Source organism: Neomonachus schauinslandi, chromosome 3, assembly GCF_002201575.2.
Source record: "Neomonachus schauinslandi chromosome 3, ASM220157v2, whole genome shotgun sequence".
In the NCBI taxonomy this organism is placed as follows: Eukaryota; Metazoa; Chordata; class Mammalia; order Carnivora; family Phocidae; genus Neomonachus; species Neomonachus schauinslandi.
In genome coordinates this window covers 192,216,548-192,234,509 of record NC_058405.1, presented here as the reverse complement: position 1 = coordinate 192,234,509, position 17,962 = coordinate 192,216,548, and the positions used below count along the sequence as shown (strand labels likewise).

Genomic DNA, 17,962 nt, shown 5'->3' with positions numbered 1-17,962 from the left:
AGGGAGGTGAGAGCTTCCAAAGGTCCCACAAGACCTGAGGTCATGTACTCACGAGTCCACACGTGCAGTGGGGCTGAGGCCAGGCTCTCGGTGGGAGGCTCTTGTCCCCCAAGCCCGCTGAGGGCAGTCACCTGGATGGTGTATCTCCTTCCTGGCAGCAGGGCCCTGGGGGAGGGAGGCCAGGGAGAGACTCCACTGCCAGACTGTAACTCCTTCCACACAGGCGGGACTAGTTGTGGGTGGTCCTGCAGGTGGCCTCCGGAATGACCAGATTTGTGGCCTGAGACCCGTGTGTTCCTCAGGTGGGAGCTACTCCCTGGTCTGTCTGTCTAGTACAGGGCAGGGGTCGAGAATGGCCCACACCTGCCTGGGAGGGCTATGGTGCAGAGACTGGTGTTCAGGCAGGAGAGGCCAGAAAGGGGCACTTGGAGGTCATTGCGCAGAAGAGGGTCAACAAGCAGGCCCCACTGCCCTCCTGGGTGGCCCTCGGCGGGAGTTCCCGGGACAGTTCCCGGCACCCTCATGGATGAGAGGACCTCGCTGCCCCTACACCTCTGTGCAGCGTGGTTCATGCTGAGCACCCGCTTCCTTCTGGGGGCCCCGAATCGACAGCAGGCAGGGGTGCCCCGGGCCCAGCCCCCGATAAAGACCCTGGACGCTGCGTCTCTCCCGGGCTCCCCTGAAGACAGCACCTCACATGTCGTCACGCCTGGTGGCGGCCTGTGTAACTCCAGGGGGAGGCGCCCCGGAAGCTCAGCCCTGGTCCCCCGACTTCTCCCTTCCTGTGCGTTGCACCATTTCTCTGTTGTGAATCCCAGCTGGGGGCACGGCCTCTGCTGAGTCTGGGGGGGCCCTAGTGAGTCACCGAGCCGGGTGGTCCTGGGGACCCTGACTCAGTCACCAAGTGCCCACCCAGGGCCCCACGTGTGTTTTTGTCACACCAGTCCTTAGAAGTGGGCAGGACATCAATCAAGAAAGGTCACAGCAACACTTAAAACACAAAGCAGAGGGGCGCCTGGGTGGCTCAGTCGTTGGGCGCCTGCCTTCGGCCCAGGTCATGATCCCAGGGTCCTGGGATCGAGCCCCGCATCGGGCTCCCTGCTCCGCGGGAAGCCTGCTTCTCCCTCTCCCTCTCTCTCTCCCACTCTGCCTGCTTGTGTTCCCTCTCTCGCTGTGTCTCTCTCTGTCAAAATAAATAAAAATCTTTAAAAAAAAAAAAAAAAAAAACACAAAGCAGAGTCTTGTTTCCAGCACAGCAGGCAAGCAAAATAGGGTCTTGGTGAGTCCGCCGACCAGAAATGCGCAGCCGTGTGGGTGGCTCAGGGATGCGGACGGGACGCGTTCCCCGCCTGGCCTGGCCTGCCTGTCCCCGACCCCTGCGCCCCTCGAGGCACCCCTCCGCACGGCCACGGCCTGTGGCGGCTCTGGGCGGGGTGCTGCTGCTCTGTCCCCACAGAGCCGACCTGGCATCTGCTGCGTCAAGAGGTGCAGCTGACTCGGTGGGGGTCTCCTCAGCTGGAGCTGTGTTCGCTCTGCAGGCACAGGGACCCCAGCCGGTCTTCTCCCCACCCGCCCGTCTTCCAGCACTGCTCCCAGCAGGTGTCAGACGCCTCCCTGGCTGGCGAACCACCCCGAGGGGCCCATCACGGACCGGAGCGGGCCGAGGCCGTGGTCTGGGCCTTCACTGTGGGGCCGTTCCAGCTTTTACTTCAGTCCTCAGCCAGTCTGAATGACTGACGTTCTTGTGAGTTGTATTTACTTTGTAGTTTTGTGTGTATTTGATTTGTAATAATTAAGCATAAGACGTTTATATGCCTAGCTTAAGGTTCTAACATACGATTTGAACAATATAAAAATTTAAGGCAGGTGTAGGGGTGCCCTGTGTCTCCCTTTCAGAGGGGCCTGTGTGACTCAGGCTAGGACAGCTCTGTGCCGCTCTCTGGGTGGCTCGGTCTCATTGTGCAGGAGGCACGACCCCCCGAGTTTTAGAGCGTTCCCTACTTGCCAGGGCCCTTTCAAACACCTGTCTTGGCAGCACCTGTGACGGGACAAGGCAGGGCTGAGGCCTGGGACAAAGGGGGGCTCTGCCTGTCAGAGTTGAGCAGGTGCTTGGGCAGCACAGGAGGTGCACACACCCCTGCTTCTCAAGGCGGGCAGGGCAGGTGGGGAGTGGCAGGGGAGGGGCACAGAGGGAGAAAGGAGGAAGCCCCAGAGCCCCGAGGGAAGCGAAGGCCAGCCCCTTGCTCTCACCCGAACGTGAACCTGTCCACACTCTTGTCCATATCGGTGGACTGGTCCTCCTGGGCCTCAGGATGCCGGATGGACACGCGGACGCTGCTGACGGTGGCGTGACGGATCTTGTGCAGAGCCCACCGCACTGAGATGGTGCTGGCTGTCACGTTGGTGACCTCAAGGCCCTCAACCGGGCGGGGTCCTGGGGGGCAACAGGCCCCTCAGCTGATGCTGGCACCTCCTCGCTCCAGGGGAGGGCAGGGGCTTGAGACAATGAGACAGGGCTCGGGAAGTGTGCTGGGGGGTCACCGAGAGGGGCCCAAGTGAGGTGCCGGCCCACCTGGGCTTGCTGGTGTGGCCTTCAGCCACAGTGGGACTAGGGTCAATTGGACAGTCTCCTGCCTGGGGTGGGGCGTGAGGCAGCTCCACCAGAGGCCTGGGGTCTTGCCTATTTAGACATGCCAGGCAGTGGGGTGGGGCCCTTGGGACACATGGACCGTGGGACCTCCTTTTTCTTTTCCCTGGCCGTTTTGGCTGCACTGACAGTGAACATTTGGGCGATGCTGGGGCCTACCAAGGATGGAAGCTGGGAAAATCCTGGGCTACCTTGGGGAAGGGCCTGGGTGAACCACAGGGGCCAGGAGGGGAGCTCTTGTCTCCTGACAGTGAGGTGCCCAGTCTGTTGGGCAGCGGTCCCTCCTGCCCGCCCTGGTCTCCTGGGGAGACCCCACTCTCACTCTGTCGGTGGAGGGGTAGGGATGCCATTTCTTCCTAAAGCCAAGCTCAGGCTGAGCCCACTCTGCCCCACAAGCTCACTCAGGTCCTCCTGCTGGCCCAGGTGCATTCTCAGTGCCTCTTGGCTGGCCTTCCCCACCACACACCTGTCCTGAGTTTCTCATCTCATCCCTCACTTGGCCCTCAATGTCCTCAGGGTCAGTGTCTGGCTTGGGCTGGCAGGTGACACCTGGGCACCTTCCTCCTCCCACAAAATTCCTGTCCGTGCCTCTGAGCATTCTGGCCTCCCTCCTTCCCCAGCCTGAGTCCCCACTGGTGGGTCCTGGCTGTCTGGCTTCACAGCCCTGCCTGCCTGCTTTGACCTGTGCCAGCACCCGGTATGGTGGGAGCAGACCCCCTTGTGTGCTGGCCACACTCTGAACCCCTACCAGCTGCCCTCATGGGCCCTCCGTGCCGCCTAGGGGACCCCTGCCCCGTCCGTGCTCCTTCCTCCAGCCTCTAGCACCCCCTCCCACAGTCTCCCGTGGTCCCCTGGCCTCTGCCCACCATTGGTTCCTCCCCGTGGAGGACCGGGCCCTCCCCTGTAGATCCCAGAAGCAGACGAGCCAGGTAAGGCCCCAAGGCCTCCCTAGACTATGCTTCCCCGTCCTGCGCAGCTGTACCCCCAGAGGCCCCTCCCTGCCGGCCCCCTTCTCTAGAACTGCCACCAGCAGGCTCCCTCCCCAACCCCTCAGCATGTTGGGGTGACCTCCTGGGCCCCTGGCCTGTCCCCTCAGCACCCCCAATGTGGGCTGGCCCCTGGCAGGTGCCTTCTCGGGGAGCCCCCCCTCCCCCGGGCCTCACTCCTAAGCCCCGGCGCCTTGGGGCCCCTGGCCAGTGTGCCTCTCCGGTGGCCGCAGACACACCCAGGTGGGCACTCACGTGTGCGGGCGAGCAGCAGCACCGGCCTGCTGATGTCGTTCTTGTTGTTGGCGTTGCGCTTGACCGAGAACACGGAGATGTTGTAGGCTCTGCCGGCCGCGAGGGCCCGCAGCTGGTGCGAGGAGCGGCTCCGGTCCACAAAGTCCGTGCGGCGGTAGGCACCGTCCGAGGAGGTGTAGGTGACCGCGTAGCCGTCGAGCATCTGCCTGGCGGCCTGGCCTTCAGGTGGACGCCAGGAGATGGAGACCCCACTCTCTTCCACTCGCTCCACCTTGAGGGCCGTTGGTGGGAAGAGCTCTTCAGGGTTCCCGTCAAGAACAAGGGAAGGGGGTGGTCAGCTGTCAGCCACGGAAGCCCTGGCCCCCAGCCAGACGTCTCACCTGGTGGCTCGGGTCCGCCACCCCCGGCGGAGGTGAACGACTGCAGGTGGGGAGCCAGCTCCTGTTGCCACAGTGGCCCTGTCCACCTGGTCTCTGGCCAGGGCCTCCTGGAGGGTCTCAGGTGTGTGTGCTCAGGTGAGTGCATTTACGCCTCCTGGGCCGCTAGACACCCTCCCTGCTTCTTGGGAAACTAGACGCTCTGCCCTGGGGGGTGCTCAGCACTTGGGTCTGTGCCCTCTGGGGGACGAGGGGGCCCGCCTATGCTGGCACCTTTGCCACCTCACCTTTGGCACAGTCCTTGCCTGTGTAGCCCACTTTGCAGGTGCAGCTGTGGGACCCATTGCTGGCCAAGCAGTAGCCGCGGCCCCCGCAGGGGCTGGAGAAGCAGGGGTCACTCACTGGGGAAGAGGAAAGGAGCAGTGAACACTGGGGCCTTACCCGCTCCCCCAGAGGGACCCCTGCTCTCGGGGGCAACAGGTCCTTCCTGTGTAGGCGTGTTTGTGGGGTGGATGTGGGTGGAGCCATCCCAGGCAGCCATTTGAGGAGGTGAAGGAGGGGAAACGCAGGGCTTTCCAGGAGAGCTCTCACCGGGAGGCTGGCTCAGAGACAGAGCTGGGTCATCCCACCACCACTCCAAGCCCAGGTAGCCTGGTGGGCGGCGACTCAGGGTGGGGCGAGCACAGTGCTGCCCCTCCTGGGGAGAACCTAGCAGCCAGGGCAGCCTCCCTCTGCCCCGGGGCTGTGGGCACCCAGAGGACCTGAGTTCCCTAGGCCAGGGCCAGGGCCCGCAGGTTCCCACTGAAGCCACGGGAGCCCCCTTATCACTGTCGCGGCCACTAACCTTGGTCCTCCGGGTGTGTCCTCACCCACCCCAAGCTTGTGCAGTGAGACTCCCTGGCCACAAGCGGCCCCCAGGGTGCTTATGCCCGGGCTCCCAGGCCCCACAGTCCCTGGGCCCTAGGCCTTTGCCCTCCCCCCCCACGCCCAGTTCAGCCTTCACTGCCCTGTGGCCCTGTGCACCCCACCCAGCGGCCTGCTGCCAGCCAAGCCCAGCCTGGGGGCTAGGACAGGACGTGCCCCTGGGACACACCCATCCTAGGAGGAGAGCGGACGTCCCAGGGGCACGTCTTGTCCTAGCCCCCAGCCTGTCTCTGGGAGTGAGGGGGGCCGTTGGAGGGGCAAGTGCAGGAGGCGGGTAGCTGGCATCAGGGGACCCAGCAGAGGCCAGAGGATAGGGCCTCTGGAGGAGTGGGGGCTTGGCCCCTGCCTCCCTACCTGTCTCACAGTGGTAGCCGAAGAAGCCCTCTGGGCAGACGCACAGGTAGGCCCCGCCATCGTTCTCACATCGGCCTCCGTGCTGGCAGGGGCTGGAGTGGCAGCCATCCACCTCTGGAGAACACCCAGAGAGTCGGCCAGAGCCGCCAGGGGGTGTCTGGGGGAGGGAGGAGAGGACAGCGGGAAGAAGGGAAGGGGGATCGAGGAGAGATGCCGGGGGGGGGGGGGGTGGCGGGGGAAACCCCCCCCACCCCCGGGGCCCCCTCCTGGGGTGCCCCCCCCCCCCCACCCTGGGGCCAGGGGCCCAGCCATGTCCCTCTGCTCTCCGAGTGGCCCAGGGTCTACGCTTGTTGAGAATAGGTTTGTCCAGGATGTCCAGGGCATCTCGAATGTGGGTGAGGGCCCAGCCGCTCAGGGGACCCCGCCGAGCACAGCCCCTACCTGTCTCGCAGTGGACTCCAGTGAAGCCTGCAGGGCACTGGCAGACAAAGGCCCCCAGGAGGTCCCTGCAGGAGCCCCCGTTATGGCATGGCTGCGCTTGGCACTCGTCTGTCTCTGCAGAGACAGGACAGGAGGCTGCAAGGCCCTACGCAGGTTCCATCTAGGTGGGACGCAGGCCCTACACGGCCCTACACAGGACTGCACGGCCCTGCGTGGGCTCTACGCGGACCTCCAGGGGCCTCCACAGCCCCCGGATTTCACGTGTGTGCTGAGGCTTTAGCCTGATGCCCCCCCCTCTCCGCTGTCTGCCCAACAAAGGCCCTACCCCCAAGTCACTTCAGCATTCCACTGCCCAGGCTTCTCAGGGGCCTGGACACATCCTGGGCCTGGCCTTCCCTGGAGCAGTGTCTCTGTCTCAGGGCTTAGAGCCCTACCCAGGTGTGAGGGGTACAGGCTCATCCACCAGTGTACCCCGCAGGCCTCCCCTCCCTCTGCCGGCTTGGAGCACAGGCCCAGAGGCAGGGTGTGACTCTCTCCACCCCACCTCCTCTACCGCTGGGGCAGAGGCTGCAGAAGGCGAGAGGACGTCAAGGTCAGCTTGCTCCCCCGGGAGGTGGAGGATGAGATGTTTACAAAGAGAGGCGGGAGTCAGAGAGCAGGCAGTGCTGGGCCAGGCAGCCTGGGGGAGGCGGGGAGGGGGTGGAGCTGCGCCCTGCAGTCTTACCCTCCTTTGTGCCCTGTGAGGCAGGAGCCCCCCTGCAGGCACGGCTGGGAGGCTGGGATCCGCACTCTCCAGCTTCGGAGAGGGGAGCCCAGGTGCACGGGCACCAGGAGGGACCCCAAGAATAAAGCGGTGTTGTGATTGGAGGCAGTGGCTTGAAGCCAAATAAGATGGACATAAATTAGCTTTGTTCTGAGGAGCCGGACAGAATTGTCCAGCACCCCTCAGTGCTTGGAGAGGCCCGAAACACCTTGGAGAGGAAGAGGTGGGCAGTGGGCCCCAGGATGGGGGATGCTCATCATGACCTTGAGGACTTCACTCCAGAGGCTGCCAGGTGGCCAGGCCCCATCTTGCCAATTCCCCATTCACAGCCACCACGTATGAAATCACTACATTTGGGGACGAGGCCTTCACTTTAGATTATTTGCCACAGGCTTGTTTTTTATTTTAAACTGGGAGCGGTGCTCCGGAATTCAAAATCTTCAATTTAGAAAAGTTTAATTTTAATGCTTAAAATGTAACGAAGTAGATAAGTGGTAGTGAATAAGACACCCAGGAGCTAGAATGCTCACTGGCTCATCCGGGCACACGCACTTCCCCACCCTTGTGATGTGGATTTCTGGGGTTATGTCTTTGCCTCTTTAGGGTTTTAATTGTTATGAACTATCTAAACAATGTATGGTTTTGTTTTGGCTATTTATGAATTTTATTAAAAGGATATCGTGATACATGTACTCTTCTCTCACTCAAAATGATACTAATGAGCTATCTCCATGCTGTTGTAGGTCTCTGTGTGAACACGACAGTAACAGAGTCCATGGCGGGATTCTACCGTACTCTGTCCATTCTTGTGTGGTGGGCATTTGGGTTGGTTTTAGACTTTTTGTTATTTTAAAAAATGCTTCTATTTCCTTTCATAGCTCTTGGTATAAATGTGCCCATTTTCTTAGATTTAAACGTAGAACTGGAATCTCTGGGACACAGTTTCTATGCCTGGTCAAATTGATAGGCAGGTTACCAAACCCTTTTCAAAGTGTTTGTATTAATTTACACTCCCTCCGGCAATTTGTAAGAAATCCTGGTCATCCACATTACCACCAGTAGATGGCTTCTTAGACTTCTGCACTTCTGTCAGCTGACTGCACCTCACTGTGCTTTTGATTTGCATTTTGCTGATAATATTTCTCTTTATTTTTGTCGGCTTTATTATCTCCTCTTCTATGAAAGGCGTACTCCGTGTGTTTTGCCGATTTTCCTACTAGGTTGATGATTCTTTTCTTATTAATTCATAGAGTTCTTTATATATTCTTGAAACCAGTCATATGTATATCTTTTCCTGGTTTGTAGCTTATATCCCACTTTCTTCCTTAGGGCTGATGATTTCAAGTTTCTAATTCTTATATAGTCAAATTTGTCCTTTTTTTTTTTTTTTCTTTTATAGTTAGGGCTTTTTTTGTGGCTTAAGAAATCTTTCCTTATCCCAAGGCCAAAAAGATACCTATATTTTCCACATAAAATTTTTATAGTTTTAGAAAAACATTTAAGTCCTTAATTAATCTGGAATGAATTCTTGTGTGTGGTGAAAAGTAGGACAATGTAATAATTTTATTAAATGCATAACCATTTTATTCCAGCTGTTGTGAAGATTGTCTCATAGGATTTTTTAGAAGTTTATAGTTTTAGTTTTTACACTTACATCTATAATTCATTTAACATTTGTAAACACTTACCATATTTGGTGCTATTATATATAATATTGTTCATTTTATATTATTTTCCAAGTGTTCACTGGTAGACTGTGAAAATATTAAGGTTTTGTATATTGTCCCTGTCCTGTGACTCACTTGAATTTGCTTATTTATTCTATAGCTTTTTCTTGTAGAATCTCTTAGGATTTCCTATGTGCATGACCATGTCATCTTTCTTCCAGTAGATGTGACTTTTATTTCCTTTCCTTGTCTGTGGCCCTGTCTGGGACCTCCAGGACAATGCAGGAAGGAATCAGTGAAATGGACACACTGCCTTATTACTGATTACAGCAGTACGCCTCTCACCCTGAAGTACTTTGTTAGCTGTTGCTGTTTCATGGATACCCTTCATCAGGTTAAAGACATTCCCTTCTATCTACTTTTAGTTTATTAAGAGTTTTAAATAGTAGTTGAATATTTTCAGATGATTTTTCTGCACCTACTGAAATGATCATATGGTTTTCTCCTTCATATCCTAATATGGTGAATTATACTTACTGATTTTCAAGTGTTAAACCAATCTGTATTCTTGAGATAAATCCCACTTGGTCATGATATATTATCCTTTTTATATAACAATGTGTTTGATTTAGTAATATTTTGTTAGGACTTTCATGTCCATGTTCGTGAGGAATATTAGTCTGTAATTTCATTTTTTTTTCTTTTCTTTTTTTTACATAGGCTCCACACACAGTGTGGAGCCCAACACAGGGCTTGAACTCACGACCCTGAGATCAAGACCTGAGCTGAGATCAAGAATTGGATGCTTAACCCACTGAGCCACCCAGGCACCCCTAAGTTCATTTTTTTAAAAAAAATAACCTCTCTGTCTTGTTTTGGTATCAAGACAATACTGGTTTCACAAAATGAATCAAGTGCTCTTCTTTCTTTATTCTCTGAAGAAGCTTGTGTAGGGTTAGTATTCTTTTCTTCAGTGTTTGATAGAATTCATCAGTGAAGCAATCCATTCCTGCCATTTTCTTTGCAGAAAGGTTTTTAATTACATATTAAAATTCTTTAATAGGTATGGGGCTATTCATATTTTCTATTTATTCTTCTGTCATTTTTGGTAATTTGTGTCTTTCAAGGTATTTGTCCCTTTAAGTTGTCAGATATACCGACCTCAACTTGCTCACAGTATCTCTTCCTTGTCCTTTAAATGCTTGTTAGGATCCTTACTGATGTCTCCTCTTTCATTCTGATATTGCTAATTTTTCTTTCTTATTTCTTGATCAGTCTAACTAGAGGTTTTTCAATAAGGAACCAGCTTTTGGTTTCATTGATTTTCTCTGAATATGTCTTTTATAATTACATTTTCTAATTGTTGTTGATATATTAAAATGCAATTTTGTTATAATTACCTATATCCAGTAAACATATTATGTTTTCTATCATTTTCAGTAGTTTGCTTATAGATTGAAGACAACCATACTGCTTATAGATTAAAGTTTGCTTATAGATTAAAGACAACAAATACTGACATTCTTACTCCCTACCTTCATATTTTCATGATTTTATTTTCTTTTTCTTACTTTATTGCATTGGCTAGTACTTCCAATATAATATTGATGAGGCTTAGTGACAGTGGGCATCCTTGTCTCCATTTTTTTTTTTTTTGAGAGGGAGAGAGAGAAGTGGGGAGGGTGTAGAGGGAGAGTGAGAGAGAGAGAATCTTGAGCAGGCTCCATGCCCCAGCGTGGAGCCTGAGACAGGGCTTGATCTCACAACCCTGAGATCATGACCTTATCTGAAATCAAGAGTTGGACACTTAACCGACTGAGCCACCCAGGCTCCCCTCGTTGTCCCCAATTTTAAGAGGAGTGTCTATTTAGGATAATGTTTATTTGAGGTTTGAGTAGAGGCACAGTAAAACTGCCCCAGAAGCTAATTTCCTTCCCCCTGTTGGTAGCTCAGCATGACTGAGTCAGATCAACAGAAGCACAGGTTTTGAATATCAGATCCTACCTCTGTATAACAAGGATCAGGAGACTCACTGTTCCACAGCTCTCTTGATGTAACCTGTCCTTCTTTCTCTATAAAGGTGTGAAGTGCTATTGCTTGGCCACACATAGTGTAACTAGTCTGGCTATGCCTGGCCTAAGCACACCTTTCTGTGGGATGATGCACACTTCGGGGGTTATGTGGGCTCTGCTACATCTCTCTTAAGTTTTTCCTCCAACAAATCCTATATATTTTATACTGCATGGTATTAGAGGTGTGTATGTGCATGTATGTGCATGTGTGATGTGATTTTTATCTGGTAAGGAAATACTTTTTTATTCCTTATTTGGTAAGAATTTATTTCACGAATGGGTATAAATTTTGTCAAATGCTTATTATGCATTTATTGAGATACTTACATGCTTTTTCTCCTTCAGTTGGTTAATATAGCAGGTTTTCCTAATATCAAACTATTCTTGCAACAATCTATCTTGATAATAGTATATATAGTCTTTATAGACTATTGAATTTCTGCATCTATGTTCATATGTTTAACAGATCCATCATTTTACTTTCTCCAACTGTCCATATCTGGTGTTGGTATCAAGGTTATACTGGCCTCACATAATAGGTTGGTGCATATTCTTTATTTTTTACTCTCTGGAAGAACCTGTATAATGCTGCAATGATCTGTTTCTTGGCAATTTGGTAGAATTTACCTATAACATCCTGGAGTTCTTTGTGGGAAAATGCTTTAAGTACTCCTTCAATTCCTTTAGACATTTATAGGATTATATAGGCTTTCTAAATTTCCTTGAGTCATTTTTGGTAAGTTATATTTTTCTATGAATATTATGTCCATTTCTCCTAAGGTTTCAGATTTACTTGTATAGGCTAGTTGATGGTATTCTCATTATCTTTTTAATCTCTGCTCTGTGTATATGTCACCTTTTTCATTTATAAGGATTTTTATTTGTGCTCTTTGTTTTTCTTGATCAGTTGATAGAAGTTTGTTCGTTTTCATAGGGTTTTCAAAGAACTAATTTTGGTGTTCTCTTCTCTGTACTTTTGACTTATGTTTCATTAATTATGGCTCTTACTTGCATTGCCTTTTTCTTTCTACTTTCTTTGTATCATTTGTTGTTCTTTTCCTAACTTCTGAACTCCGACATTTAGTTCATCAATTTTTGAACTTTTCTAACTATGTACTTAAAGTTCCCATGAAGCATTGCGTTTGCTGCATCAGACAAGTTTTTGTATAGAAAATGATCATTAATATTCATTTAAAATTTTGTCCCTGTCCATATTTCTTCTTTGATCCATAAGCCATTTCAAAGTATTTTTAAAAATATATAAACATGGAAATTTAAAATTTATCTTCTTGTCCTTAATAACTTAATTTTTTCTGTGTGTTCAGAGAATGAATTAGTTCAAATTGTTAGTTGTATTATTTGAATCTTCTTTTTGTGATTTTTTTTGGGGGGGCTTCTTAACCTGAATTGAGAGAGGTGGTTCAAAATTTCATAGTATTATGGTAAATCTGTCAGTTTCTTCCTGCAGTCTCTTAATTTTTGTTTTATATGTATTGACCCTATTATATTAGATGCTTGAATGTTTATAATGATCTTCTTGGTGAATTGGAACCGATTATCATTGAAAGAGACCCTCTCATCCTTAATGATGCTTTCCATCTTAGTGTCTATTTTGGCTGATAATAGTGTAGCTAAACCTGCTTTATTTTGATCTGTATTCACCTGATATTTTTTCCATATTTTTACTTTGTCTTTTTAAGTTTATGATTTAGGAGTATCTCTTATAGGAGAGTATAGCTTGTTTTTGTTTTTGTTTTTTAAAGATTTATTTATTTATTTTATAGAGAGAGGGGAGGGGGCAGAGGGAGAGGTAAAGAGAGAATCTTAAGCAGACTCTATGCTGAGCACTGAGCCTGATGTGGGGCTCAATCTTACGACCCTGAGATCACAAACTGAACCAAAACCAAGAGTCAGATGCTTAACCAGCTGAGTCACTCAGGAGTCCTTAGCTTGTTTTGTTTTGTAATTAATCTGGCAATCTGTATTTTACCTGGAGAATTTAGCTCATTCATATTTGTCTGCATTTTTTTCTATCATAATCTTAACTGCCACTTTTTTCCTCTCTCCTTTTAGAGAGTGACAGACTTTCCTACAATATTTGATAATCCTCCCTTCTCTTACTGCTTACAGAATATTCCAGGTTTATCTTACTACTGGAATACTATCTCCAAAAAAAAAAAAAAAGACCCTTTTTTGGTAAGTCTCTGAAGCTGTGTTTGCAAAGGGCATTTTTTATTATGGTCTCACATTTGAATAATAGTTTGAATAAAAAGTTTTAGGTCTTAAGTTTATTTACTTCAGTATTTATCTTGCTTGGTGTTTGCTGAGCTTCTTGGATTTGTGGGTTGATGTAGTTCTTCATTTTTAGAAAATACTCAGTCATTATCTCTTCAAATATTTCTTTTGCCTATTCTGCTCTCTCTTTCTGGGACTCCAGTTATGTGCTTGTTTGTTTGATATTTCCCACAGATTTCCTGTGTTCCATTTAAAAAAAATTCATTTACAAATCATAATTCATTTCTTCTTTCTGATCTTTGGTTTGAATAATTTTGTTGACTTGTCCTTGAGTTCTGTGACTTTTTCTTCTGTGGTATCCATTCTGTTGGTAAGCCTATCCAATTTACTCTTCATTTCACATGTTGTATTTTTTATTGTGTTACTTTTAAAAGTTTTCTTTCCTCTGCTCAAATTTTCTATTCTCTCATTCATTTTGCTTCTCTTTAACATTTATAATGGCTATTTTAAAGTCCTTGTGTGCTAATTTAAACATGCGGGTCATCTGCATGTCTGTTTCTATTGACTGTTTCTTCTTGAGATTATATGTCATAATTTCTTGCTTCTTAGACATACTGTATACAAGAACAGAGAGACCAAAGTAGAAAATACATACCCCTAGGATGGCCAGGCTCTAGTCTGTGTCAGACACCTAGCCTGAACAGCTGATCTCTGATATCATCCGGAGGTGAGCTGGGCTGGGCCTGGTGTGCAGGGCTCATTAGTGCCAATTCATGATTGGTTTTAGATTCTTGAGGGTTGGAACAGACCTCTCCCTCCAGGTGGACTGGGGAATCTCAGCCTTTTGAGGCTATGAATCTCTCTGCTTTCCAGGCCAGCCACTGGCTTCCCAGCCCAGCCACTGGCTTCCCATGCACTTAGTAAAAATCCTGTGGGGGAGAATTGGTGGGTGCTGAGCACTTGCTCTGCATTTGCGACTCCTGATTCCAACCCATCATGCTTGCTCACATAATCATTGAAAGCTTAGTTGGATTTCCCCAGCTCCTCAAATTGCTCTGTCACAGTGGATTTGCTCCTGGGATGGCAGCCGTCATCAGTCTTTCTCACCCAGGAAGGGCTCATCTGTACTTCTAGCCATATTCAGCAATCTGATAGGTTAAATGATACGATTTTACAGGGTCTCTGATTCCTTGATGTTACAGTGAGAGTGATGGCATTTTGTGACTGTCTCCATGCTCACTGAATGGATCTCCTGAGTATTTAAAATCTACCAATTAATTATCTTATATCTGATGTCACTGTTGAGAAGTCTGGTGCCAATGGGATTATTGTTCCTTTTTTCTCTAGATACTTTAAGAATTTTTTCCTGTTTGTCTCTGATATTCTTCAATTTTGCTATGATGTGCTAATATTCCTCTTTTCTCCTGTTTGATGTTCTGGGCCCTTTCAGCCTGTGGTGGTTCATCTGTCATTCTGGGAACTGAGCTCCATAGTGGCTCCAACATTTCATTGTGTTTTTATTTTTCTCTTGTCTTGGACTCCTGTTACCTCAGTGTTGGCACTTCTACCCTCCACAGTGCCTACATCTTCACACAGACCTCCCTGCTTCTCTGTGGGATGAGTCCTCAGACTGGTCTCTTAGCTCATTAACTTAGCCTTCATCTGTATCCATTTGTAAATTGTGTCTGTTATTTCAGCTATTACAGTTTTTCAGTCCTCTTTTCCACTCTCTTTGGTTAAAAATGATTTATCAACCCTGTTTCTTATGACCAGTGCCATGTTTCCTTCCATATACCTGTCATGCTTATATATATGCTCGTCCACCTTCTATACTTCCGCTCCCGATGGTTTATGTTGTTTGGACTTTATTGTTACTATCTTTGGAGAGGGCTGGGCTTGGATAGATAGGAGGACAGGAAAGACACTTGGCGCTAGGCAGCCCCCATCTGTCTTCCAGAATTCTTCACCTGCGTGGGGCCTCCCAGCTTGGGCTTTGCAGAGCATTGGGACAGAGCAGCACTGTGTGCCCCACCCGTCTCTGGGTGCTGTCGTGGTCCCTGAGTTGCTTTGTTTAAAAATCCTTGTTTTGGGCACCTGGGTGCTCAGTCGGTTAAGCGTCTGCCTTCGGCTCAGGTCATGATCCCGGAGTCCTGGGATCGAGTCCCACATCGGGCTCCCTGCTCCACGGGGAGCCTGCTTCTCCCTCTGACTCTACCCCCTCTTGTGCTCTCTCTCTCTCAAATAAATAAATAAAATCTTAAAAAAAATCCTTGTTTTGTGAAAGATGTGTTAACATCACGCAGGTTTTCTGATGAGCAGAGTTAGGGATGCTTAGGCTTAATGCAACACACCTGCAGTTGTGTTAGTGGCCCTGTGTCTGCAGGGGCATCAGTCGGGGGGCCCTGCCTCCAGGCCATGCACCCTGGCACACTGTGGGAGCCTGAGGCGATGCTCTCTGAAGCAGCACTCCTCAGATGGCTCTGGGGGTCCTGGGGGGCCTTGTTCAAATGCAGGGTCTGCTTCCGTGGGTCTGGGTGGGGCCAGGGCCAGGAGCAGGAGACGGGCCCTGAATCCTAATCTGCCTCTTGAGTACTCTGCCCTTGGGCTACCTCCCGGCCTCAGCTGCTTCATCTGCAGGGTGGGCATATGGGTTGGACGCCCTGCTCTGAGGACAGGGAAGCCCTTAGTGAACAGTCCAGAGTGGAGCTGCCACTAGTCCTCACCACCTTCCCCACGGGGTCATGGCCTCACTTTGTGGGAAGGTGGGGGAGGGCCAGGGTCAGAATTGTGGTCCCTGTGCTCCCCTGAGGGGCCCTGGGGAGGAGGGTGTGGACCCCACTGGCTCTGCCCGCCTGCCCGCCCTCCCTGCCCCGGAGGGCCTGCAGATCACCGTGGCACTGTGGAGGTTCGCTCCAGACACCCTGTGGCTGGCAGACGCGGACGTGGCTGGGGGAGCTCGGGCTGTAGCCTTGGTCACACTTGTACAGGGCCACGGAGCCCAGCCGAGTGCCGTTGAAGTGCAGCGTGGCATGTTTCACCTCCGCCGGGGGGCCACAGTCCACCTCTGCAAGGACACAGAAGCCCTGTCCTGCACTGGGGGGCACCTGCCTGAGGCCCCTCCCTCCGCTTTGCCCTCTGCCCCAGCAGGCCGCAGGGCCTGGGACCCCTGCGCCCTGCACAGCCCTCCCAGGGTGAAAGTGTCTTGACTTCCAGGAGTAGCTGCCCATCAGTTCTCTCCTTCTTTCCCCTCCCTCCTCTCAGCTCCCTGTCTGGCCCTGCTCTGCTCTTCTGGGATTAGGAAGAAATCCCATGCCTTCCACCCCAACCCGCAGCCCTCTCACCCGCCTGGCACCGGCGTCCCATGTACCCTGCTCGGCAGCGGCAGGAGAAATCTGGGCCCAGGTCCTCACAGGTACCCCCGTTCATGCAGGGGCTCCGGAAGCAGGGGGAGGGGGCTGCAAGGACAGAGGGGGTCATCATCGCTGTGTCCTCCCCAAAGACCTCTAGGCTTCATGGGAGCTCTGTCTCCCACTCCTCCAAAGCAGGGCACCTCTGCCCACTGGGAGCAGATGGGGCCCCCAGGTGCCCTGGCTGTGCTGCTCCCAGCTGGGCTAGTCCACTGGCCTCTGCCCACCTTACCTATCTCGCAGTGCCGCCCAGAGAAGCCTGGGGGACAGTCACACTTGTATTTGCCAATGTAGTGGAAGCAGGTGCCGCCGTTGTGGCAGGGGCCCGAGGCACAGGAGTCCGGCTTCCCTGGAAACAGAAGGCCCCTATGGGAGTCAGGTGTCATGCACCCACCACCCAGCGCCCCTCCCCTGATCGCCAACATCCCAGAGCTGGTGCGCCTTCAGGGGGTTCTCCTGACAAGCAGACGCATGGTGGCTGGGTGGGGGCTTGGCTCCCCCGATCCAGGCTGACTCCAGCTGGCAGGGGGCCGCACCGATCTCGCAGTGCCTCCCGGTGAAGCGGTAGGGGCAGCTGCAGTGGTACTCGCTGCCCGCCTCCCTGCACGTGCCCCCGTTCCGGCAGGGCCCCGAGCTGCACAGGCGTGGCCGGGCTGTGTGGACAAGGGTAGGGAGAGACAGAAGCGGGTGAACAGGGCCAGCCTCCCAGCCCTGCAGCACCCGTGACACCCTACTCACATCTGTGGGCCCAGAAGGCGCAGGCCCTTGGGAGCCCTCTGCCCACCCATCCTCTCTTATCTGTCCCAGGCCCTGGGGACCACTGGGCCCTTTCTGGTGGAGAACTGGCCCGCGTGGCAGGGAGCGCAGCTGCCCCTGACAGGACGCTGGAATCCACCGCGGTCTGATTTTTGGTTTCTGTGCTTCTAGTCGCACCGGGGCATTTTCTCTGGGTCCCAACACCCTCCCAGGGCCCTGAGGGGCTCCCGGGCTGCTTGAGGCACCTACGTATTTAAAGGCACAAATCCAGTGGTAGGGCTGCCCCTCCGCCCCGAGGAGTGGCGCCTTCAGAGGCCCACAGAGGAGTTCAGATCGCAGCTTCCTCGACATTCTCGGGAGCGAGGTGCAGCAGGAAGGGGGCCTGCCCGCGGAGCTCAGCCTTTCTCTCCCCACCACCCCACACCCTGCGGGCCTCACAGGCTGCGTGTCCAAGTTCCGCCCACCCTCCCCCCCAAAAGCTGCCACCCTGTGTCCCCACTTTGGGATGCCTTTGTTGGAGATGGACCTCGGCCACGCTTGCAGAGAGCAGAGAACCAAGCCGGAGGGCTTCTCTTTGCAAACACCCTCCTCCTCCCGCAGGGGTGGCTGAAGCTGGGGGGTTCCGTGTGTCAGACTAGCAGGGACCTGCCCTCAGGGTCACCGTTCCCGGGACCAGCGAGGGCAGCAAGAGGCCCAGGGGTGTGTGTGGCCCAGGGGCTGAGCTCCGGGAGCCAGGCCCGTGGGCCGTGGGCTCCGATGAGGGGCGCGGCGTCCGGGCGCCCGGAAGGCACCGGCCGGGTGGGCGCTGGCGGGGCAGCGGTGGCGCCGCCCTCTCTCGGAAGAATACATCCGCTAGTGTGTAAAAATGTTGTGAAACGCTAACATTCTCCAAGTTCAATTAGATCTAATAAAGCCCCAATGAATTTTTAAAAATTCAAGGATTCTAAAATCCATTTGGAAAAATGCTGAGTGGGAAATTCTGAAGAAAACCAAGTAGTGACCAGGCGCCACAGAGCAGAACCACTAACTGAATAAGCAGCACTTGGGCTGGGGGAGACCGTGCGGGCGCGACACACGT

General features: G+C 51.9%; 1 protein-coding gene across 1 annotated transcript in view; it reads right to left on the bottom strand.

The window, feature by feature from the left end:
• SNED1 (sushi, nidogen and EGF like domains 1) overlaps positions 1–17,962 on the bottom strand; it is an 81,502-nt gene that overhangs the window by 19,861 nt on the left and 43,679 nt on the right. Inside the window, exons 13-22 of the mRNA XM_044913636.1 lie at positions 16,665–16,781; positions 16,361–16,477; positions 16,063–16,176; positions 15,612–15,785; positions 5,985–6,098; positions 5,544–5,657; positions 4,553–4,666; positions 3,889–4,185; positions 2,251–2,434; positions 53–165 (exon numbers count right to left, since the gene is read on the bottom strand). Coding sequence (XP_044769571.1) covers positions 53–165; positions 2,251–2,434; positions 3,889–4,185; positions 4,553–4,666; positions 5,544–5,657; positions 5,985–6,098; positions 15,612–15,785; positions 16,063–16,176; positions 16,361–16,477; positions 16,665–16,781 — 1,458 coding nt within the window. The remainder of the gene's footprint in view (positions 1–52; positions 166–2,250; positions 2,435–3,888; positions 4,186–4,552; positions 4,667–5,543; positions 5,658–5,984; positions 6,099–15,611; positions 15,786–16,062; positions 16,177–16,360; positions 16,478–16,664; positions 16,782–17,962) is intronic.